Below are 25,417 nucleotides of genomic sequence, written 5' to 3'. Positions count from 1 at the left end.
AATGAGTGATGAAAACAGAAAGTTCGTTTTAAGTGAGTGTTTCCAGATATACTGAGTCATTTATATTGATTTAAGTTATGAGGTGCAGCACAAACATCCTGATTCTGGTCAAAATGTTTAGTGAGTTTTGGAGATAGTTCATTGCCCAAAACAGAAAAGTCCAGGTGTATCAGGTCATTTATTAAGTGATCAAATAGTGAAATTATGAGGTGTAGCACATTCTGGTGAAAATGTTCAGTTTGTTTTGAATCCAGCTGTTTTGAGTCTATTCGTAGAACATAATTAAATAGTATAAATCTCAACTGATGGTCAATAAAATGAGAAGATTCCTCTCCTGGTTGTTTCAGAGAGCTGTGCAGCCATGAAGGAGTTGCTGTTCCTCCTGTTGGTGGTGACCGAGGCGTCCTGCAGGTCTCACAGCACACACAGCTGTGAGCAGCGCTGTAAGTGTCAGGGTGATCTGAAGTTCACCATCTGCTCCGAGGCCAACTTCACCCAGCTGCCTGGCAAAGTCCCGGCCGCCACCGAGCTCCTCGACCTGTCCGACAACCACATTGCCGTCATCCCAGGGCGCTCCTTCAGCAAAAACCGCAAGCTGCGTTTCCTCCTGCTGCAGAAAAACAACATCAGCACAGTGGAGGACGGCGGTTTCTCGCAGCTGGAGTTCCTGCAGAAGCTGGACCTGAGCTGGAACCGGATCTCCACCCTGAGCGAGGGCTTCTCCGCAGGCCTCGCCTTACTGAGGGAGCTGCAGCTGGCACACAACCGCCTCACCAGCCTGGACAGCCAGAGCTTCCTGCACCTGGACGGCCTGCAGAGGTTAAACCTGAGCAGCAATGCCATCCACACCATCCACGTGAGGTCCTTCTCCTCCATGAGCTCCCTGAGGCAGCTCCACCTGGAGGACAATCAGCTGACATCTCTGATGAGCGGCATCTTCTCCATGCTGCGCTCTTTGGAGGTCCTCAACCTGGCAGGGAACAAGATCAATGAGATGGAGGATGGTGTGTTCAAGCCGCTCATCAGCATGACTTTACTGAATCTAGCAGGCAACCAGATGTCCGCCATCTACTTCAAGGCGTTCCTCGGCATCAGCACCTACAGCACGCACATCCTGCTGGAGGAAAACCCGTGGAACTGCGACTGCGACCTCCAGAGGGTTTTCCGGAAGCTGCGCAGCATCCAGAGGATCTACCTGGACGACTACTACAACCTGACGTGCAAGGTGCCGCCCGTCCTGCGCGGATACCGGCTGACGGAGGTGGACACGGAGCTGTGCATCGCAGAGACGGTCACCGTGCTCATCATCACCATCACCGTGGTGATCACCCTGCTGGCCGCCATGGTGATGGGCGAGAGGAAGAGGAAGAAGCAGAAGAAGGGGAAGCACTGGACGCAGCAGGGGGAGCTTTCAGATGAGTCGGACTACTGAAACATCTTCTTTTACTTCTGTTTCTCTCTCAGTTTTGTCTTTTTTAGTGTTATTTAAATACAGCATTATGACTCGTAAGGCCTTTTACTCCCATGCTTAAATCCCACGTGAATCTGCATGCCTGGAAAGAGATTTTTTTGGATTATGTGGTTCATTTTGTCGGATTTCCCCATCTGCTTCATACCAAAAAAAAAGCCTAGAAAAGCAGTCTGTTAATCACAAAACATCTGCTCCACAACAGAAACACTCTACTGTTTGCTTGTAATGAAATATACTCACAGTTAAGAGTTATTGTGACTCATATTTAAGAGAAAGGTTTATTTTCTCAAACCCCCACAAAAAACCGTTTGAATGATGAATCACTTATTTTGTTTCTTTTTTTATGATGATGATGATGAAATGAAAGCCGTGTGTTGTTTAATGTTCCCATGATGTGACTCTGACTTCTGGAAAACATTAAATGGGATGTTGTGACATTAAATTGTGTCATAATTTTCTCATTTAATACAAAGTTTGCCCATTTTTCACATTTTAAAACAACATAAAAACAAACCAGCTGGTAATCAACGCCGCCATCTGCTGGTGAAAATGTGTATTGCAGTGGAAAAAGCAATTTTAGGGCATTTTAATTTAATTTTCTCAAATCACCAGACGGGTGGGGTTTGTCTGTTTGTCTCCTGGTAATTTAGAGTTATGACACTTTCCAGGAACTCATGTGGCTGCACATATAAACTGAATTATAATCAGCTGCAAGTGTCATATAATTCATAATAAACACAGGGGAATATAGAAATGCGTAAAGATGCAGATGTAACACAGCAAGCTCCAAGGTTGTTTTTTTAATAATTATATATATTCTTATTGTCTGCAGCTGTTATAACATTTTCCCTTACAGTCTTTAAGTTGGTTGATCTGTTTCTGGCACAAAATGACATCATTGCTGTGTAGTAAATACACTTTTTTAATTAAAAATCTTTAAATGAGGGAACTGAAGTGGACAAAACAAGAGATTAAGAGGTTAAAAATACACCAAATGTTGAGTTTGCATCTTTAAATATCTTCTAATATTACAGTAATGTGATATTTTTACTGCTGATGTCTAAAAATGAGCAATATTTTACTGTATAATCAGTGTCAGAGTCAGTCAAGAGGATGTAGATTCATCTTTATGATTAATAAATAAACCAGTATAGTGCATTTATATGTGTTCCAACTTCCTATTATTAGATTGGCTGTGAAATATAATATCACCACACACGTTTTCAGTGTGATTAAAGGGAGTTTCCCCTTTAATTGGGACAATGGAGATGTTGAGGTGGAGCCACTCTGCTGTCAAGCTCACAGGATTTAATGAAGAGAAACAGCTGACATCAACCAAAGTTAAAGCAGAATAAACACGTAAATACACATAAATGTAACTGCCTAACCCCAACACACACACGCCCCCTGGACACACTCAGCAACGTTGGTGACTACAGCGCCACCTGTTGGGATCCAGGTATTATGTATGATGTCACTCTCAATGGACTCTACTGGCCTGAAACATACTAAACACTTTAAATGTTCATGAAATCAGAAGTTTTAACAGAAATTCACATGAAAATGAAAACAATATCTTTACATTACACTGTTATGTTCTGTGATAAATACATTACATTTTTGATCATACAATATAATACAATATAACATTATAATACAAAATACAATATAATATGTGATATAATACAATTTAAAAGAACACAACATAACATAATGCGTTATAATATAATACAATACAGTACAATATAATACAATATAACATTATAATATCATATTGTAATTTAAAAGAACAACATAACATAATACGATATAATACCTTACATTATAAAATGATACAATATAACGTTATAATATATCATGTGATACAGTACAAGATTAAAAAATGTAATATAACACTATAATACAATGTAAAATGATACATTATAATACAATACAACATTATAATATCATACCATGTGAGACAATACAATATAAAATAACACAATATAACACTATAATACAATGTATGAATGTATTAGTTCCTGCTTTCATTTATTTTGAAAGCACGGACCGGAAGTCTCTGTCTCCACTTGTCTAGCTTGATGCGCGTGTTTCAGCAGCAGGACAGGTGGAAGCTCCGGTTAGACGAGCTGCTGTTGTTCTTCACACAAAGAGAAAGAGCCCGGACTGAAACACTAAACATTAAAACATGAACGGTTTAACGCATTTAAAGCTCATTATCTCTCATTAAAAAGAGATATTGTTTATGGCTCAGTTATTATTGTGAGGAATGTCCGAGCAGCGAGAGAAATTCATCCAGAACTGCGCAGTCATAGTTTAATGGGAGCGGTGACCTGAGCAGGTAAGACACAAAACCCTCTTTCTTCTTAGACTTTTCTCTTATATTTAGTCTTATTTATATTCATTTTAAAACATGTTTAAAGAGTTAAATCAACGCTACAAGCTGCTGGTGTAATAAAGGTTTGTTAAACAGCCGTTTTCTGCCATTTAAACCGGTTTTGTCATTATTGTACAACATTTGAGACATTTCCTGCCATCAAAACCTCGTTAAATACATTAAATTAGGTTTGTTTTAGGTGTAAATTAAACTGTTTCTATTCACAATAACAAATACTTCCGCATAAGAGCGTCAGTGACAGACAGACAGGGTTTCAAAGTGAGGTTAGCGGCCCTTCTTCGGTCCTTTTAAGGGTTGTACACAACAGCATATATTATACGAGTCAGCTGTGATAGTACTTAGTGTACTCAGATCCTTTACTTCATTAAAAGTACCAACACTGCACTGTAAAAATACTGTAATACTAGTAAAATACCTGCATGAGAAGTCCTATTGTACATTAGTATTATGAGTTTAATGTAGTTAAAGTATTACAGTAAAAGTACTGCAGTATTTAAGTGACGTAGTATGCAGTATTACAGTAAAAGTACTGCAGTATTATGAGCGATGTAGTATGCAGTATTACAGTAAAAGTACTGCAGTATTATGAGTGCTGTAGTATGCAGTATTACAGTAAAAGTACTGCAGTATTATGAGTGATGTAGTATGCAGTATTACAGTAAAAGTACTGCAGTATTATGAGTGACGTAGTATGCAGTATTACAGTAAAAGTACTGCAGTATTATGAGTGCTGTAGTATGCAGTATTACAGTAAAAGTACTGCAGTATTATGAGTGATGTAGTATGCAGTATTACAGTAAAAGTAGTGGTTTGGTCCCTCTGACTGATATATTATTATATATGACATCATTAGATTATTAATAGTGAAGCATCAGTGTTAGAGCAGCATGTTACTGTTGTAGATGCTGGAGGTGGAGCTAGTTTACATTACTTTATATACAGTTAGCTAGTTTAGTCCAGTGGTTCCCAACCTAGGGGTGGGGCCCCTCCAAAGGGTCAGCAGCAGATAAATCTACCTCATAGTGGTGCTATTGTTTAGTAATATGATTCAAATGAATGATTTACCAACAAGGAATCTCATAAAAAAAGATGTGAGAGTTAATGTTTTATGTGTCTGTTGTGTTTTAGCATCACACTCTCAGAATCACCTGAAGCACAAACTGAACAGCTGCAGTATTTTAAGCTCTCTCGTCTAAGGTTGGGTCTATTTATATCAGTATTGTCTGTTTGATCGGCCTGTCAGAGAAACATGGCTTCAGGACTATTTTCTGCAACACTGTTGTGCTTTTAAGAAGAGAATCAGCTGTTTCTAAAAGACAGATGTAAAGGTTTTCTCTCTAAAGACTACACATACTCTAGTGTTAGGTTTATTTAGGTGAACAAACTTGAAAGAGGATTAACTTGAGCATCATTTGGTTACTGAACGTTGACGCCTCATTTCCTTATCTTCCAGATATGGCAACGGACGACAAGGTTGCCATCCTGTCAGACGACGAGGAGGAGCAGAAGAGGAAGTATGTGTTGGCCGAGCCGTTCAACACCTTGACCATGGAGCAGCAGCAGGCGGGTGCGTCTGCTCCGCCCGCGGTCGCCCCCGACCCCAACGCCCCACCCGAGCAAGCATCGCCCACCTCCATCGACTGCTGCGAGAGGATGTGCCTCCGCATTAACAGCCATCTCCTCATCTCCAAAGTCTTCTACTTCTTCTTCTACGCTGCCTACGGCTCGCTGCACCCTCTGCTGCCGGTCTACTACAAGCAGCTCGGCATGTCGGCTAGCCGCAGCGGGCTTCTCGTCGGCATCCGCTACTTCATCGAGTTCTGCAGCGCCCCCTTCTGGGGTGTGGTGGCCGACCGCTTCCAGAAGGGGAAGGCGGTGCTGCTGTTCTCCGTGTTTTGCTGGCTTGTGTTCAACAGCGGGATCGGTTTCGTCAAACCCGCGGAGATGACGTGCGAGGAGAAGAATCCTGTTCCCGCGACGACGCTTGCGTCCCACGTGACGCACGGTAACGTCACGCCCACGCAGCCGAGCAACTCCACCCACCACGCCAGGAACCGACGCAGCTTCCACGACCTCTTCGAACTCCTAGACTCTTACGTCATCGCGCTCCCTAGGCACCGGCGAAGCGCGGATGCCAACGTGACATCACCCCCCTCCAATGTGACGACACCTCCCTCTAAGGTGACATCTAAGGTGACATCGTCCCCCTCTAAGGTGACATCGCCTCCCACTAAGGTGACGTCATCCCGCGTCAAGCCGGCTAACACGACCCGGCTCAAGCCAAACACCACCACCGCCAAAACAACCACCAAAACCACCACCTCCTCCCCTGCTCCGACCAAACCAAAGCTGTACCAGATCATCTACAACCAGGACCAAGTGGAGACCAACTTCCTTCTCATTCTGCTCGTCATCATCGTCGGCGAGTTCTTCAGCGCCCCCGCCGTCACCATCGTGGACACCGTCACCCTGCAGTACCTTGGCAAAGCTCGCGACCGCTACGGCCTCCAGAGGATGTGGGGTTCTCTTGGTTGGGGTCTCGCCATGCTGCTGGTGGGCATCTGGATCGATCACACGCACATCACCGTCGTGCTGGACGGTGTTGGCTGCATCCTACCCGACTACCGCCTCCACAACTACAAGATTGCCTTCATCGTTTTCGGCGTGCTCATGGGTGTGGCTTTCATCGTCGCCACTCAGTTCTACTTCGAGAAAGGCGGCGAATACCGGCAGGAGCTCGCAGAAGGGGCGTTGGAGGAGTCGGGGGGTCCTCGGGCGTTACCTGAGTCGGGCTCTTCGGATCAGACTCCCATCGGCGCTCAGGAGTTCCACTACAGCGACCTTCTGAAGCTTTTGTGCACCGTGCGCTACAGCTCCGTCCTGTTCGTCGCCTGGTTCATGGGCTTCGGTTACGGCTTCGTCTTCACCTTCCTGTACTGGCACCTAGAGGACCTGAAGGGGACGTACACGCTGTTCGGGATCTGCTCCGTGCTGAGCCATGTCTCCGAGCTCGCCGCCTACTTCACCAGCCACAAGTTCATCGAGCTGGTCGGACACGTCAGGTAAGAACAGACTCAGAGGATGTTACTTTATTGCTATCTAAATATTATAAATATAACATTGTATTTAGGACGTTTAGTCGTAAAGTCACCCGTCACATGTTCCCAGAGCCCAAAGTGGCATCTTTAAATGTCTTATTTCAGAGTTCAAAACTAGGGCTGGGCGATATGGACAAACTCAAATATCACGATATTTTAGAGCAAATAAACAATATTGTAGAGATGGCTGTTGATGCTTTCACGAAATATTTACACAATGAAAATTTTGATAAATAATTATCATTAATGTTGATATAAATAACAGAACAGCTAGAACAGTCTGGTAAGTTCAGAAAATTACATATTTTACTGTAATGCAGCCTTTAAAACCAGGAACTTCCAGGACATATCGAGATATTACCATATCCAAAAACGTAAACAATATCTAGTCTCATATCACGATATCGATATAGTATCAATATATTGCCCTGACCTATTCAAAACCAAAATATATGGTGTATTTAGTCTTTTTATGATAGTAAACTGAATGTCTTTGGGTAGTGGACTGTTGGTTGAGATATAGTTTGCCTCTGTGTTCATTTTATCGACCAAACAACATATAAATAGTAAAAATAACATTAGTTGCAGCTCTGAAACCAGAGCACAGAGGCTGTTTCCAAGCTACAAATGAAAAACTTTAACCTGACATATCCCTCCTGTCTTGCAGCCTTATATCCTTCCAGTAAAGTGTGTGTTCATGTCAGTAAATAAGCACGTCTGTGTGTATGAAAAGCGTCAGGTTGATGTCTGAAACAATGATGTCATTGATGCTGATGTGGCTCCCTTTTGGGGGGGTCGGACCTCGCAGGCAGCGGGGACATTTGAGAGCGCGGTGTTAGATTTCAGGCTGCTGCTGTGTAACTGCATCAGAGCTGCACATAAAACACACAACGTCTCCTCTGTTGACTCTAAAACGACTCCTGAGTCAACAGGAAGTGAAGTTAAAGTAGGACTAAACACACCTGCGCTGCTGCTGCACTGACAGTCATGAAGCTCACATTAAGCTAAACAGGAGCAACTTTATGAGTTATTAATGATATTGGAGCTGGAGTTTAAGTGTCTAATTGGAGTCTCAGATTTGTCTGGATGTTTAAAACTTGCCTGCAAGGCTGTAACGACTATTTTACTGACTGATTAATTTTCTTGGTTAATAATTTGATCCATAAAACGAGTCGATTGCAGTAGTGAAGAGCTCACGGTGATGTCAGTAAATGGTTTTAAAAGTACACGACAGATAAAATACTAAGAAAAGCAGCAAATTTTCATACTTAAGATCTTGGAAACATCCAATTTTGGGCACTTTTGTTTAATAAAGTGATTAATCGATTATCAAAATAGTCAACGAAACAACTAATCAGATTTAAAGTAATCAAATAAATGTTGCAGCTCTAATTAAATGTTAAAAAAAATAGTGAAAAATTGTCTCTTATGTCTTCTATGTGCTGTTTTTGTTTGACCGACCGTCCAAGAGTAAAAATATGTGAAAAGGTTGATTTTCGGAATTAAAACAGATTATTTTTCTATTTATTCTAAATAGATTATAGATTAAAAAATGTATTAGATTAATAGATTATTTAGTTTGTTTTGGTCATATTTGAATTAAATATTATAGATTTGTTTTCTTTACACAAATACATTTAAATTAAGCAATACAGATAATTTTAAAGGAAATCTTCAATATATTTTCTAATTAACATGATTTTTAAAAAAATCTACCATATTTCACATAATTAGATACAAGTTAAACATGCAATAAAGCACACCTACAGCAGCAGCCAGTCAAAGACTATTAAAAACGTACAGTTATTTCATTTTCAGTGTCTGCAGCTCGTACAGTCAGACAGAAATACTCAGTCTGAAGATTCAACTCTGCATGTCACTGCATTAGTCATCAGCTTCAACACACAAACACACACACACGTTTTCTCACACCGCAAGCGTGTGAGGATGTGCGATTCTCAGCTGCAAACACACTTCTTCCTTTACTGGAAACTTTGAGGTAGAACTCTTTGTTAATAAAGGAAGATGAAAGTTAAGTTTTAGTTTTATTTTCCATCTGCAGTTTAAAGATATAAAATATTTTCCAGTGTCACAGGACATGGTAAAGAACTTCTTTAATGGTTATATGTATCTAAATCCATCCTGCTTAGAAATACACATTAGAAATATGGGATACATCTAGTAGGTTTTGTTTTATTTATGTTCATTAAAAAATATTACAAAAGCCCCCAAAAAAGCTCCTTTTTGCTTAATTTAAAGACATTTATTCATAATAATGATAACTTCATTTTTATAGCACCTTTCATGCAGCTCAAAGTGCTTTACAACAAAGGAAATTACATGAACCAAGCGCTTTCAATTTCAATTAATTAACATTCACAATTAACAATTATTTTCACTGTCAATTAATCTACAAAATGTCACAAAATGTTTATCACTGTTTCCCAAAGCCCAAGCTGACGTCCTCAAATGTCTCATTGTATCCACAACACAAAGAAATTCAGTTTACCGTCACAGAAGATTCAAGAAACCAAAACATGTTCACATTGGAGGAGCTGGAATCTGAAAATTTGGACTTTTTTTCCCCCTTAAAGAATTACTCAAAAAGTTGGTGATTCATTTAATAGTTTGCAACTAATCATAACTGCCTAAAAAAACATTATAGAGCTGTTTTCACTTCATGTCAATTTGGTGGAGTGTGCCTTTAAATTGAACTAATGATGGCATTTTGAAATAATTCTGGGTTTGTATATATAACATATACGTTTAAGATAATACAACCTGCCCTCCAATAGCTCTTATTATCATCAGTAGGAAATGCTAACATCACATCACCTGTTATTTCTTCATGCGGGCAGCTGCTTTCATGTTGTGACTGATTGTTGGTTTGAATCCCGGTAACATCTGGGAGCATTTAGAGTAGGCCCCCTCCCCCCCAAAGAAAATTAACTAAAAGGCTCATATAGGTAAAAATGAAAGCTGTTGTGGATTTTAAATGATTTTCAGTGAGAGATCCTCGGCTTGTCAGGTGAAACTAAGTGTTTTTTATGCATGTGTGTGCTCAGCAAACCGGCTCTGTATGAACAAACAGAGGAATAATCCTGTCCGGGGGAAAACAAATCAGTTTACTGAGGGCGTGTTGTTGTGTTCAGGTGGGTTTATCTGCTGTTTGTGAAGGTTGGAGCAAAGAGATTCTCCAAATAGCAGAACAGGGATGTCTTAAAATGTCATGGATGCTTTAACGCAACCTAACAAACGATCAGAAACAGCCCGACAAGACTTCATTACCTCATATTGACAGCAAAACCTTTAAATTTAGTTAATGGTTTATTGGTTTAGGGACAAGTTTATAGTATGACCTAATGCCAGACGCAATAATCAACAATAAGTATGCATACATGAATGCTTAAAAGACAGAAATTGACAGAAAATACATAAAAAACAGCAAAAAGCTTCATGTAACGACAAACACCAGATTTTAATAATGGTTCGATTTTCCAAGTGAAATTAATAGATAACAGTTGTGCTTTTTTCTCTTATATATCATCACTAATATTTTGTATTTTGTTAACTTTGGTGATTAAAAAACCATAAAATTTAAGACACTTTTTAGTCAACAAAAGGTCAAATAAAACAGGATAAAAGCTCTGGCAGACTTGGTCATTGTGAAACTAAACTCAAGTTTAAACAATTAGTAAATCCATTAGTTCAGCAGAAAATTAAAGCACAAATGATTTTGATAATATATTCATTGTTTTCAGTGATTAATCAAAGCCTCAGGGTAGCGTATGCACATCATAAGGTAAGCACAGTCTGAAAAGAGAAGAGTGCCCAATGCGTCCAAAAAGTCGACTTTTATCAGGTAATATTCAACATAATGTGACCATATGTGAATTTCAGATCAAGCCAGTCACATAAATCAATGTGTCGGCATATTTGACGGCTATATTGAAACACGGAGTTGCACATTAATCACTGTAGTCAGATGTTTAGCAGTTGGGTGAACTTGTTTTGTGGCCAAATTCAGGAAAAGTAATAAAAAAAACAGTGATACACGAGGTGCCAAATGTGTTAGATGATAATCAATCATTATAAGAGCTCAACTAAAGCTTACAAAAATGTCAAAATCCTCATCAATCAGTGGGGATAGAAAGAATTCAGGGTTTAAAGAAGTTTACCCGACTTTACCTGATCAAGACGTAATCTAAAAACATCATAATTTTACTTAATAAATCCACTTTTTTCCAAGGAAAACTGTCAAAAAAACTGTCTAAGATTTAATGATTTGATGCTTTTGTTTGTCATGTAGAGTTTATTATCTGAATATCTGCTGGTTTTTAACTTGTTGGTCAGATCAAACAAGCATTAATATCTTGTAAATCTGGTAAAATGATGATACCTGCGTGAATTTTCCTGTATTTTTTGCTGTAAGTAATCAATAGTTGCAAACCTAAAACAAACCACATTCAATAAAGCTAATAATACCAGAGGGTTCTGCATGGCATCGCTGCAGAATGCTGTGGTAGCCGACCCTGGATCCAGAAAAACAGCCCCAGACCATCATGCTTCCTCCTCCATGTTTGACAGTTAATGTCACACACTGAGGAACCATCCTTTCTACTCGACGACATACAAAAGTCCTGCGTGATAAACAGAATGTTTTAAATTTTGATTCATCAGTCCATAACACCTTCTTCCAGTCTTCAGTAGTCCATTGATGGTGTTTCATGGCCCAGGCAAGCCTCTTCTTCCTATTCTGATGTCTTAGCAATGGCTTTCTAGCTGCAACTCGAAGTTTTCTCTTCACAGTTGAAACTGGGACTTGCTTACTACGACCACCATGAAGCTGTGCTTGAAGCTGTTGTCCTGTCACGCAAGCTGTTGACTCTCAGAAACTTGTCTTCTGACTCTGTTGTGGCTTTGGGCCAGACCTCTTCCTTTCAGAGTTTCCCCAAGTTTCTGAGTGCTTGTTGAAGGAAACTGTACCCACGGACACCTTGACTTTCTTTTCAATTTCTCTGTAGGAAAGACCTACAAACACAAGTGTTTTTGTATAATTTTCAGTTTTGGGTAACCTTACCTTTTTTTTTTCTTTTTTTTTTTTTTTTTACCTCTGGCAGTTCACCACCTACTTTTGTACCATTTCAAGCTATTCATTGGACTTGAACTGCTTGAATTTCAATAAAAAACTGGAAAAATTGGGGTGTTCTAAAACTTTTGACCGGTAGTGTATGTCAAAGAAAAATTAGATTATTGCTTGAAAAATGACTGAAACAATAAACCGATCATTTCTTCACATAATCAATTTATTGATTAATTGACTAATCATCCTCCGTCTTTCCCCCTCAGAGTGCTGTACATCGGCCTGGCCTGCAACACGGCGCGTTACCTGTACATCTCCTACCTGACCAACGCCTGGACCGTGCTGCCTATGGAGGTCCTTCAAGGTAACTCATTATGTCAGTCTGTAGGGAAGAAGGAGGTAAGCTAGGACCCAGGGGACACCGAGGCAGCCTGGCAGTGTTTGTCTAACAGGCAGCTTATCAGATGGCCTCTTTTTTCTTTTTTTCTTTTCTTCCTCCAGCAGCCTGACTTGCTGACAGCAGAGAAGCAGGATGTGCTGGTTGGTAGGCGGCGGCTCGAGCTGCAGCTTTCAGACGTTGATGAGTTTGTAGAAGGAGAGGAATCTGACTCACACGTTCACATCCTAGAGACAAACGGAAGGGCGCCGAAAAACAAACCAGGAAGCTGTTTCAAAACTGTAAAAATGAGCTGCTAGACTATTAACCAAAATAAGGAAGAGTTGAGCATATTTACTTTAGTTTTAGCTGCACTTCTTTCTCACCCAGTGTCTTTTACAATAGATTTTTTTTAAAGCTCTAAATGGTTTGCAGACTGTTTTTTTACAATCCTTCACAAGCTCTCATATCGCCTACTACTGAGGTTTTTAATACACACAATTATGCACACAAGAAAATAGGAAGTGCAGCTCAAATTTGACCCATTTAACAATGTATATATATATATAAATATATATATATATAGATATATATAAATATATACATATCAGTATAACCATTTTGACCCAGAAACACAACAGGTGTGACTTTGTGCTGCCATTTGAATGTTTTAAATGGTTTCAAAACAGTATCCTGACTTAACTTTTGTGACATATACCAGTCTGTGATAATCCAGCAACATATTTTCCTCTTATCTTACATTTAGCTAAAATAATCCATAATTTCTGATTTTCAACTCAAAAATTATGTAGAATTTCATTTAAATGAGGCCTATTCACCATCATTTCCAAAAAATAAGTATAAAGTTGGAATGAAGTTGGTTAAAAAGGGTCTAAAACAGAATTCGGTGATGATGTATATTATATGTAATGCTTTTAAACAGTCAAACTAGTTGAAATTGACCTGGGAGGACAAAAGGACGGTTAATTAAACTCCAAAATTATGGATTACTCTACTTTAAGCTATAAGGGATTTGGGCTCTGTGAACATTTTTAGACGACAGCTGAAAACCTATTTATGTAATATGACTTTTAATTAGTGTCATGTCAACAAATACAGATCACATGACTATAAGAACATTTTCATAATCTTTTACTGTTACTGTTCAAGCAGAAATATATCAACACATAATGGATATTTTAAGAACATATCGACTATGACACTTTAATATTCCTCTAAAAGTCATTTTGCGCCTTAAATAAACTCTACAGATCAATAAATACTAATTCCTGATGTGAGTATTTGAGGTTTTTAAACATCTGATGAGTATATTTCAACATTTTTTACATCAGGATCATTTAAATTAGACTATTAAAGAAAATTAAAGAGAATTTGCTGCTTTTTCTTGGCGTTACATCACAGAAAATGTCGTGTTTTTGAGTGTTTTTTGGACAGAATAAGATGTTTGATCACGTCATCGAGGACTTATGTGATTGGCATTTTTGCTGTTTTGATGATTTATAAACCAAAATTTACTAAATTAATTGAACATATATCAAGTATCTAATCAGGGTGCAAGCAGATTGAGATAAAACTGCACAATTTGACATTTTTAGAGCAGAAGACATAAGAGATAAAAATGATGAATGTCTTTTCGTGTGCCTGAGTTGTGGGTTAAATTTACACTTTTATTCTCACGGTTTCTGCAGCATGAATATTTTTAGCGGAGAAAAATGAGAAGAAGAAATGAGAACAAAAACCGTAGCGAGCATCACTGCTTCAACACCCCAAAAAACCCCAGAAGCTCATAGTTATAAATATCTCCACTTTTCTCTTCTGCAGTTTCTCGTTAGTACGTTGATACCAACATATCTGTGGCTGCAGTAGAAACATCAAATAATACATCAAGAAATAATAAAAACTTTAATAACTAACAGAAATAAAACAATGTAATTAAAAATGTTCCAACTACTTCCAGTTATACTTTTCTAATCTCATCTATGAAAATAATTTGGCTGCTGATGAATTGACGGATTATAGAGATTTTTATATAAATGAACCATTGTCTGTGTGTGTTTGTAGGTTACATATAAAAACATTTGAACATTTTTACAACATTTTCAGAATATTAAAGCAGCGGCTTTCTCTTCTACATCTTATTTTACAGTTGTAATTGTTGTAAAATAGCTTAAATGCTGCTGAGTTTTGATGCAGCGCAGATTAAAATACATGAACTTCTCTGACTGCTCCAGCTAATTACATGAAGAATAAATGCCACTTTTTTATTATTCCTCAAAAAAGTGTAGATATTACTCAATTTATCACCCAAAAATCACTTAAATTTAAAGGTTAACTCTGTGTTTATTATGTTTTTTAAGTGGTTTCATCATGCTGCTCCATTTGTGACCCATGTCTGTCTCTTTGTGTCCTCCAGGTGTGACCCACGCCTCAGTTTGGGCAGCCTGTATCTCCTACCTGAGCGCTGCTGTCCCGCCGGCCCTGAGGACGTCTGCGCAGGGCATCCTGCAGGGCCTGCACCTCGGCTTGGGCCGCGGCTGTGGAGCCATGGTGGGAGGAGTGTTTGTCAGCTACTTCGGTACGACTGTAGTCAGTGTTCAGTGTATTTTATGTCTGTTAAAATCTGCTTTTACGCCTCGTTTTTTAATATTTCTTTAATACTTTCTCTCAGCTTTTTTCATGCAAATTGAAAATGTGAATAAATACATGCATCTTTCAGCCTGTTTTAATGTTTTTCTGCCCTCTAGTGGAAGAAAACTGCAACTCCAAGTGAAATGTAACTGCAGGATTTCCCTCAGTATCATCATTTATCTGTGATATTGATAGTTTTTCTGCTTCCTTTGCTTCTCAGGTGCTGCAGAGACGTTCAGAGGCATCGGCATGGCCTCCCTCGTAATCCTCCTCATCTTCTCCTTCATCCAGTGTCTGAGCGGCGAGAGCGAGGGGAAAGGTGGGAAACTTCCTGCGTCCAAACACTCTGTTTCCTTTTTGGTTCTGATACCACATCGCTGATAAAATTATTTAAACAATGCGTTTGAGCACGTTAACAGGAAGTTGGACATTAAACAGGAGCCACAACACTTATAAAAGGAGATTCATTAAAATGAAACTGTCAAATTTATAAAGGTTTTGTCCACAATTATGTAATATGTATTATTAAGTCTCAAAGTGTGAAAAACAGGTTAGTTTATCTGCAGTAGATGTTTAATATCTTATCAACAGATTTTGAGCCAAATTAATAAAAAAATAAATCATCTTCAGTCGATAGTTAATATGATCATCAACAATCTTAGCATGACGTGTTGAAAGGTTTCATCAAGAAAAACAGTTGCTTTTCTTCCCTTTTTGATTAATTTATATATAATAGAAAGTGTATTAGGTCATATTTATTAGTATTTTTATTATTTATACAAATATAAGTTGCATCTGTGTATAAGTCTCAGTCTATTTTGGGGGTAACATACTGGGAATAACACTTCTATTAAAGACTGGGTTATATGAATGCATCAGTAGTTATTCATTTATAAACACACATTTTTATACTCCAAAACTTTCTCAGTTTACTTTTATTTGAAACTAGTGTTGCTTTCGTCAACGAAAATTATGACTAAATATCGTCGTCAACGAACCTTTATCACGTGACGAAAACGAGACGAGACGAAATGTTATAACGTTATTTCGTCTCGTTTAGTCGCGTTGTTACTATTATTTTGCAGTACTTCTGTTTCCTGTGTCTCACTTCGACGTCACTTCCTCAATCCGCACTCGCGGCATTATTCAGAAGATGCAGCTGCGGTAGGTTAACGTTAACGACAAACAACTGACACAGAGAACGGGACCGATGGCCGGCCAGCCGGGGTTATTCTTGAGTCTATAAGGTAACAATAATATAATAATAAGAAAACCTTGTTTGAATTGTGAAATGGGTTTGGCTAAAAGAAAAAGTTGGTTTTGTCTATACTACTAGGTACTTATACTATATTGACTGGGTTAAATAGAATTGCATTACTAAAAAGAGACTAAAATACAATTTTCATTGACTAAAACTAGACTAAAACACTCACAGATAATTTTGACTAAAATAAGACTAAAATGCTTAGATTTTTAGTCGACTAAAACTAATAAAAACTAAAATGACAGCTTGACACAAAGACTAGACTAAGACTAAAATTAAAACAGGCCGCCAAAAACAACACTATTTGAAACACAATTAAAACACACATATTACGCCTGAAACAGTGTGTTGGGTTAATGGTTAAAGGTCCAGTAATGATTTGCTTAACTGAACTGGACCGGTATATTAACTCAGACTATTTAATACATTGTGCAGCTGTGTGCTCACTGAGTCCTAAAAACTAGACTACTGCAGCCAAGTCACGCTTCAACATCAGTTTGGTCTGTAAATACCATAGACTGTATATATAATGGAGGTAACATCCGTGACGTCACCCATTGGTTTGTGGACTGCTGCTTGGAAGCGAATAGTTTCAGATCTGGGCAGCGCCATCTTGAACATTTCCGGTGCATGCCAGGTAAAAAAAACAACAGGGATTCTACTTATATGGGCATCAGGAGGAGCAAGAGGCGCCCTCCTGAACCTGTGAACCAACCAACCTGTCAATCACCACGTAGCCACGCCCCAATGCATACTCTGCTTTATCGTCAAATATAAAATCAGGGAGGCCAAAATTTCACAAATGAACATCATACTGCATTGAAGAAGGCTTTAAACTAGCGATTGAGACCATAAACACATTTTGAAAACGTTTACTGAGGTTAGAAATCAAGTGAGAAGTTGGTGAATTCTCCATTGACTTGTATAGAGACGGAAGTCCTTTTGACACCAAAACGGTCGCCCCCTGGTGGCCCTTTGATAGAATGCAGTTTTAAGTTACTTCCGCGTTGGCATCATTTCAGAGGACCAGAACTCCCCGCCGGGTAAATACTGAAACACCACAGCTACTTGTGTCTGAAATACTTCTGATCAAGACACTGAATCATTTCTCTGTACAACATACAGCATTAACAGGTCTGTTTTCATCAGTGCGTGCTTGAAACAGCTGTTTATAGGACGTTATAGTTCATACTGTGGACACTCACATCGTTATCTTTATAGTTATAGTTATTGTTCTTAGTTTAGAGCCTTTTACAGACCTATGATCATATGCAGATCCAACCTCTCTGTATTTCTGTATTTCTGTATTTAACTGGTGTTTAAAACACACCCCTCTTTTAAATGAAAAAAATATTGCGTCAAAGGTGCGTCTTTTACACCATTCTTTTTTTTTTACTATATTTCTTTTTTTTTCTTGTTTTAATTAGTTGATTAGTTATGCTTCTTAAAAATACTTAAATCTGACCCTGAGTCTGATCCATTTCTTTCTTTCCAACCTTTCCTTTTCACCTCTCTTCTTCTCTCAGAGGATAAAATGTTGGCGGAGAACATCCCCGTCCCGTCCAGCCCGGTCCCCATCGCCACCATCGACCTGGTCCAGAGCCAGACTCCTCAAGGATCCGCCGTGTTGCCCATCAAGAAGACGAAGCACCAGGAGGATCAGGAGGACGTGACCCGGCCCGCCTGGGTGCTCTCTGGCGCCCCCTGGGTCACCATCGCTTTCGCCATCGTCCAGATCAGAGAGATGATGATCATGGCGAAGAGTGGAGGGCCGCCGGCGGAGAATCAACCGCTGCAGGTGAACAAATCATGACTCAAAACATGTTTAATACAGTTATTAAATGATTAAAAGTCAAGAAAGGAAAGACATTATTTATTTAGATTAGTAATTTACCCTTCATTCTGTAAATATAATGCTTATAAATGAGCATTTCTTCCCCTATTTTGCATTAATCTATCTGCATCTCTTTCTCTCAGTGCCTTAAAATGACAATAAAAGTTCAATCTAATCTTAATTATCACATATTCTTATAGCTTGTCAGCATTAATGTCAAAGATGACAGGAAGTAGATCATCAGTTTTAGAGATATTGTGTCATTAGTTGTTGCTTTTATAGAATAAATATCAGATAAATTTATATTTTAAAGCTTATTTTATCCCATTTATTAAACTTCAAACACTTCATTTAGAATATCTCAGGAGGAAAAACAAGCAGACAACATTCATTTAAAGATAAATATGAAGCAAATTGAAGATTTAAAGTAAAAAAAAAAACATAAGTTACTAGCTGTGATGATCAATAACAATATATATAATATCTAAAAGTGCATTTAATGATCTATAAACAGAATAAAAAGAAAACTACACTTCTTTATAGTAGTTTTAATAATTTAAGGTATATATATTCTTTAAAGCTGCAGCCAGTTCAGGATTTTATGATCCTTTCACTGCCAATTAATCAATTACTCTTCTGATTAATCAATCGTTTAGTCTGTAAAATATCAGATGTTTCTTACAGCTGATTTGGTTTATTTGTTTCATTTATAAAGTTATAAAAAAACAATCAAATATGTAAATCATATTATTGATGAATCAATAATCACTTAACATGTTTGATTTTGTGTTTTTTTGAATGCGTGTTGTAACTGGAAAAAGACACGTTGAGCCCTGCTGCAGCTGTCACTAGTATTAATTATTAATAAATATAATTAATAATAATAATAGTGACTGATGTTTTCCAGCTGTCACGTCTGATAGTTTTATGACCGTGTAGGAAATGTTCTTCACGCTTTACTAACATTAACTTTCTGACACTTCCTCCTCCTCTCTCCGTCTGCCCACCCACACACGCACACACACACACACGCACGCACGCACACACACACACACACACACACACACACACACAGAAAAGAGGTGAGACATTAATGTGTGCAAAGGTCAATGGAAAGCTACCGTGTGTGTAGGTGTGTAGGTGTGGGGGGGGAGACATGTCTGTCCAGAGTTTCCTTTTGTGTGTGTTGATGCATGCGGTGATTACAGTGACTCATCCATACCTGTGTGTGTGTGTGTGTGTGTGTGTGTGTGTGTGTGTGTGTGTGTGTGTGTGTGGTATGTGTGTGTGGTATGTGTGTGTGTGTGTGTGTGTGTGTGTGTGTGTGTGTGTGTGTGTGTGTGTGTGTATGTGTGTGTCTGTGTGTGTGTGTGTGGTATGTGGCGGCCGTGTACATGCATGCGTATTTCTCCTCCCACGCCCGTTGTGTCATGACGTCTCTCTTAACGAGGTGCATGCCTGCGTTACTCTCCGCTGATGTCATCCTCGACTCCGCCCGTAGATACTGTGCGTACACGTAGACGCCACATCCAGACGCCCGCCAACGCCCGCTACGTTGGTCTGGTGTCTGGGTTTAAAGAAAGAAATGTAATAAAAAAAGTTATCATGACACGATATTAAAGTTGATCTGATGTATATAGATGAAGCTTCAGCCGTCTGAATGTCTGAAGAGAAAGAAAGAAAGAAAGAAAGAAAGGGAGGAAGAAGAGGAAGAAAGAACAAGGAGGGGGAACATAAGGAAAGAAAGAACAAGGAGGGGGAAGATAAGGAAAGAAAGAACAAGGAGGGGAAAGAAAGGGAGGAAGAAAGAAAGAAAAAAGAAAAGGGAGGAAGACGAGGAAAGAAAGAACAAGGAGGAGAAAGATGAGGAATGAAAGAAAGGGAGGAAGAAAGAACGAACAATGAAGTAAAAGGGAGGAAGAAGAGGAAGAAAGAAAGAAAGAAAAAGAAGGGAGGAAGAAAAGGAAGAAAGAACAAGGAAGAGGAAGACAAACTGATTGATATACTTAATATATAATGACATCAGTAGCAAACAATGTGGCATCTAGGTGTGTGTGTGTGTGTGTGTGTCTGATCATTTCATCGTCAATCGATCTGATCGGTTTCTGTTCAGGTGATGTGTGAGTTTGTTCGGGAGGTTTTAAAAGTAGGGTTGCACAAAAATAAGAACAGACACATTTTTATCTATTTCTGAACTAATTTTATACATTTTATTTTCTACGTTTTTGTCACTTTTAAAGACAGTCTGCTGCTTTTTCGCTCTACTTTTGAATAATAATTTATGTCTATTTTCACCACAAAAGAAGAGCGATTATAGCATTAAAAGTCCTTTTAAACACATTTAAAAACCCAAATATATATTTATTTAAGATGTTTAACTGATGGATACACAATGGCTTTACATTTTCTCACATCACACTGGTGTTGAGGATGAATTCTCGACCACGATTGTCTCTAATCCTGCTCGTATGTTCGCGCTTTCAACTCAGATTTAAGTTGAGCTCAGAGAAACTTTTCCCGCCAACTTTGGAGCAGAATTTAAACGCAGCTTTCAGTCCAAACATCTGCAGCCGTCTGTCAGATCGCAGCCGATCCTGCTGCTGGATGTAAAAGGTAAAAACACATCAGTGCAGAATATGAGAATGTAAAGTTTGACTCTTTTTATTTTTTAAAGATGAAACGTAATAGTCTGAATTTATCTTTGTGCAACCAGTTAGTTTCTTAGTGGACACTTTAAGGTAGGGAGGTCAAACATGAGGCCCGTGGGCCACAACCGGCCCGCAGAGGGGTCCGATCCGGTCCACTTTCCTTCCTGTCGTCTTTTCCTTCCTTCTTGTCTTCTCTTCCTTCTCTTCCTTCCTCTCATCTGTCCTTTTCTCTCTTCATTCTTTCTTCTTCTCTTTCTTCCTTCTTTCTTTCCTGTTTTCTTTTCCTCCCATTCTCCCTTCCATCTTTCCTTACTGTCTTATCTTCCTTTCGTCCGTCCTCCTTTTCATCCTTCCTTCTTCCCTTTCTTCCATCTTTCCTTCCTTCCTTCTTTTCTGTGTTATTTTCCTTCCTTCCTTCCTTGGTGTCTTCTCTTCCTTCCTTCAATCTGTCTGTACTGTCTTATTTTCATTCTCCTCCTTCCTTCCTTCCTTCTTGTCTTTTCCTTTCTTCCTTCCTTCCTTCTTGTCTTCTTTTCCTTTCTTCCTTCCTTCCATATGTCCTTTTTCCCTTTATTCCATATTTCCTTCCTGTCTTCTTTTCCTTCCTTCCTTCCTTCTTTCCTTCTCCTTCTCCTCCTTCCTTCCTCCCATTCTTCCTGCCATCTTTCCTTACTGTCTTATCTTCCTTCTCCTCCTTCTTTTCCTTCCTTCCTTCCATCTTTTTAACGGTCCGGCCCACATCAGATGAAATGAGGCTGTATGTGGCCCTTGAATGAAAATGTTTGTCCCTCCTGCTTTAAGATAAACGTCTGGTTCATTAGGTAGAAACACTCTCAGCTAGCTTCCTGTTCTTGTTCCTGTTTCTGTTTCTCGCCGCCTTTACAGATATTTCCTCTAAATATTAGATGATGTCACTGTTTGTTCTCCTCCTTTCCGTTGTTGTTTAGATATCCAGTGAGCGAGCGTCTGCTGATTACGAAGCGGTGGAGACGTCGCACGGAAACCCCAACGTTGACCCCACCCGGCCTGCACCCACAGACTCTAACAACGAGGACGACAAACACCAAACGCACCCGGCAGGAGGACCCAAAGAAAACCCCGCCTTCACAGCAGAAAGCACGGGCTGATTTCAATTTACACACGCAGAGAGCTTTAAAATCAGTGTGCGAATAATATCCATCTTAACAGGTCTTTACAGTTTCATTAATGACGGAAACTCTCTAGAAATGAGACAAAATATGGATTATTTTTAGTAAAAATCAGCTTTAAATGAGGCAGTAATGTCCCAAAAAAAGTGCTGAACGTTTTTTAAGACTCATACCTGTTTCTATGGATATTGTTTTTGCAACTATTTTGGAGGTAGGGGCGTGTTTGAAGGTTTTTTGAGCATAATGCACTATATTAACTAATGTTCCCTTTACCGGTGGAGCGTGAAGGAAAGAAAAAACCTTCAAAATGTAAAACGTGCCTCTCTTATTTGCTTATTTATACACGTAACGGGGGGAAAAAGTGATGAAATCTGATGAAGATGGTGATTTAATTTACTGTAAAGTGTTCAAAGATGCAAAGAAATGGTCGACGGCACAGATCGAAGGCGTTAAAAAAGCATTATTTAGAAAAATTTGTCAGCAAATGAGATTATATTTAATACTGTAAAACAACATAGTAAAGAAAATGTTAAATTATTCCACTACAGTCGGTTTTATGTTGATTTAACCTTCGTGTCGTCCTCCCGGGTCAAATTGACCCCGTCTGTTTTGACTGTTCCTTCTTTCCTCCCTTCCTTCCTTCCGTCTGTCCTTCTTTCCTCCCTCCTTCTCTCTTTCTTTCCTTCCTCTCTCTTTCCATCCTCCATTCCCCTTTCTTCCTTCCTTCCTTCCTTCCTCCCTCCCTCCTTCTTTCCTTCCCTCCTTCCTTCCTTTCTTTCCTCCCTCCCTCCCTCCCTCCCTCCCTCCCTCCCTCCCTCCCTCCCTCCTTCTCTCTTACTTTCCTCCCCCCTACCTTCCTCCCTTCCTTCTTTCCTATGTCCTTTCCTTCCTTCCTCCCTTCCTCTTTTCCTTTCTCCCTCCTACCTTCCTTCTTCCTCCCTTCCATCCTTCCTCCTTTCCTTCCATCCTTCCTTCCTTCCTTCCTACCTCCCTTCCTACCTCCTTTCCTTCCTTCTTCCTTCCTCCCTCCTTTCCACCCTTCTTTCTCCCTTCCTTCCTTCTTCCCTTTCTTCCTTCCTTCCTCCCTCCCTTCCTCCCTTGACTCAAGGACAACAGGAGGGTTAAATGTGTTTTTTTTACACTGGAGGATGAGGGTCAGCGCTTTCAACCACATGATACTCTTCAGCTCCATCGTGTCTGAATTGTACATGTTAAAATTTACATTCCTCAGAGCTTCTGACACTTAGAAACTACTTTCTACTTTTCAGATGTAAGATTTTTACATAAAGGAACATACAATAAGCTTATATACTGTAACACATATATAATGCTGCCAGTGCTTTATAATATCATTAAAGTTAAAAACTAGTAAGAAGCAGATGAATCATTAGCAGCTGTAAGCCAGAAAATGACACAACTGAGACTGATTTCTTCTTAAATTAGCAAAAGAAATACAGATATGACTTCTGAAATTAGTGTATTATTATTATTGTTGAGAGAGTGACGTTAGTGTAATTTCTGCACAAGTAGCGTCATTAATGTTATTATTATTATTCAGCTTTTGTTTTGTCTTTGCCAAATTCTCCATCATCATTTCCTCTCAGCTCTGTAGCACTTTTGTTTATATGAAACCACTGTAATACTTCAGAAGAGCAGAGATGTGCAAAAAAAAAACAACTTTGAATTTGAGTAGTTTTCAAAGCTCTTCAGATTTTCTCACTTCTTCCAAGATAATAATATAGGGGAAAAAAAGCTCTTTGAAGACTCAGCTGGAGATAAAACTTCTTGCTGAGACGGACGATTGTTTGCTGCATATTTTGTATAATTTAGTGAAGAATTTGTGAAGAAGAAGAAGTGCCTCCTCATCATCATTACTGTAATATCTTCTTATCATTAAACGTCAAAGCAAGGATCCCTTTATATAAACTCCTACAGGACGATCTGACACTTTCAACACTGCATACAAAAACTATTTTTGTATAGAAGCTGCCGAATGGAAGGCGTCACACTGTATTTTCCCGCCTTTTCTTTTCCATTTTCATGCCAAATAATTCCCAGTTTTCAGTGTTTTTTGCAGCCTCAGAAACTGAATTTCATTTCGGCCGTCGACGGAGATGAAATTCTTCTGTTTGGAGGTTTTAATTAAGTAGATAAACAAAGTGTAAAGAAGTGATCAGGTTATATTTAGCCTGTATTTTCTGTCTATGAGGTAAAAGGAGGAAACTCAGTGATGAAGGCCAATATCAGCTCTTTAACACAGTATCCGTGTAATATTGATCATATTGGTAAAAATACTATTAAAAGCGTGTTGTGTATTTACTGTTCATGTGTGTATTTGTTTCACTCTTCTCCCTCTTAAATAAGATCTATTTCCTGTTGAAACTGGACGTAACTTTGGCTTAAACTAATAAGTATTTTCCCATTTTAAAATATTGTCCAATAATTGATTGATTATCGTTATAAAACTGACTTTAGAGCAAAAAACCTGAACATAAATGGATTTAAAATGCTGTAACCAGACTCAAGATGTACTTACTAGCTTTTCCCAGAGCTCTCACTCTTCTCCTGATGACAAATCATGAGATGTAAAAGTCTAGTAAATGAACTTTGGGTTAAGATTTTGTCAAGCTGTTGAGTTTGAGCTCAAGAATAAAAGTTTTTTAACACTCAGAGATGAAAGTTTTAAGATTTTGCGACCACAAGATCCATTTGAAGCTTTCGTCGTCATTGCATGTATTCTTCAGAAGCCCAGATGTGTTGCAAGATTGCAGATGTTCAAATTTCCCTTTTTCTAAGCATCAAAGTCTAAAAAGGGGAAATACCCAAAAATGTCCCAAAAAGCAAAGATCACAGAAAAACTCACCCAAAAAATAATTAAATAAGTTTGTTTGTTTTTTTTCTTTTTTTAATCATCTCGCAACCAATTTACTACTTTTACTTTTGATACTTTAAGTCCATTTTGCTGGTAATTCTCAATTTGAGAGAAATTAAAACAAACAGGATCAACACATATGTCAGTGAGAATTTAAATGAAGTACTTTAACGTCGAGAGTGTTTTTACATTGTTTTACTGCCTCATTTACTAACATAAAAGGACAATTATTCCACCACAAGAAGCTCAAAAATGAACTTTCACTCTCAGAAACTCAAACGGTTGACAGTAGCACGAAACAAGATGATTGATTGTTGATTTATTTGCAGGTTTTCTTTCCTTCATGATAGAAAGGAGAACATGGCAGATGTTCAGGGTTTAAATCTGCTGCATGATGCTTTTTTGAAATCACATGTAGTACCTAAAATCAACCACTTGATGGCAGTAGCGTTCCGGTTGAAATTATGGCATCTTAAATGGACTGAACTAGTCGTGTGTGTGTGTGTGTGTGTGTGTGTGTGTTTGGAGGGTTATTGAGGTCGTGGTGCGCCTGCTACTGATGGGTGTGTGTGGGAG

General features: G+C 38.9%; 2 protein-coding genes across 3 annotated transcripts; both read left to right on the top strand.

Annotated features, from left to right (window-relative positions):
* Nucleotides 1-361: 361 nt before the first annotated feature.
* On the top strand, nt 362-5,065 carry LOC133976661 (leucine-rich repeats and immunoglobulin-like domains protein 1). The gene is given in 3 exon segments (XM_062414919.1): nt 362-1,378; nt 1,380-1,419; nt 4,998-5,065. Coding segments are annotated over 3 exon segments (1,125 nt in total).
* LOC133976339 (major facilitator superfamily domain-containing protein 6-A-like) lies at nt 3,590-24,287 on the top strand. 2 transcript variants are annotated; one of them, XM_062414533.1, is made up of 8 exons: nt 3,590-3,812; nt 5,323-6,050; nt 6,084-6,931; nt 12,317-12,414; nt 14,861-15,022; nt 15,296-15,394; nt 17,866-18,137; nt 21,769-24,287. In XM_062414533.1, exons 2-8 carry the CDS (start codon nt 5,325-5,327, stop codon nt 21,946-21,948), a joined length of 2,385 nt encoding a protein of 794 aa, XP_062270517.1. In that variant the 5' UTR covers nt 3,590-3,812; nt 5,323-5,324; the 3' UTR covers nt 21,949-24,287. The 2 variants fall into 2 exon arrangements, with proteins under 2 accessions (XP_062270517.1, XP_062270516.1); XM_062414532.1 differs by having other exon boundaries at nt 5,323-6,931.
* Nucleotides 24,288-25,417: the final 1,130 nt, after the last annotated feature.

Source organism: Scomber scombrus, chromosome 24 (genome assembly GCF_963691925.1).
Source record: "Scomber scombrus chromosome 24, fScoSco1.1, whole genome shotgun sequence".
Lineage (NCBI taxonomy): Eukaryota > Metazoa > Chordata > Actinopteri > Scombriformes > Scombridae > Scomber > Scomber scombrus.
Note: the sequence above shows the minus strand (reverse complement) of the source record. Positions and strands in the feature narration are given on the sequence as shown.

Excerpts from the sequence above, each read along its gene's own strand:
- LOC133976339 (XM_062414532.1), top strand. The coding sequence starts at position 5,325 with ATGGCAACGGACGACAAGGTTGCCATCCTGTCAGACGACGAGGAGGAG. Across the intron at positions 12,415-14,860 it reads GCCTATGGAGGTCCTTCAAG|GTGTGACCCACGCCTCAGTT; the intron begins GTAACTCATTAT and ends TGTGTCCTCCAG. Across the intron at positions 15,395-17,865 it reads CGGCGAGAGCGAGGGGAAAG|AGGATAAAATGTTGGCGGAG; the intron begins GTGGGAAACTTC and ends TTCTTCTCTCAG.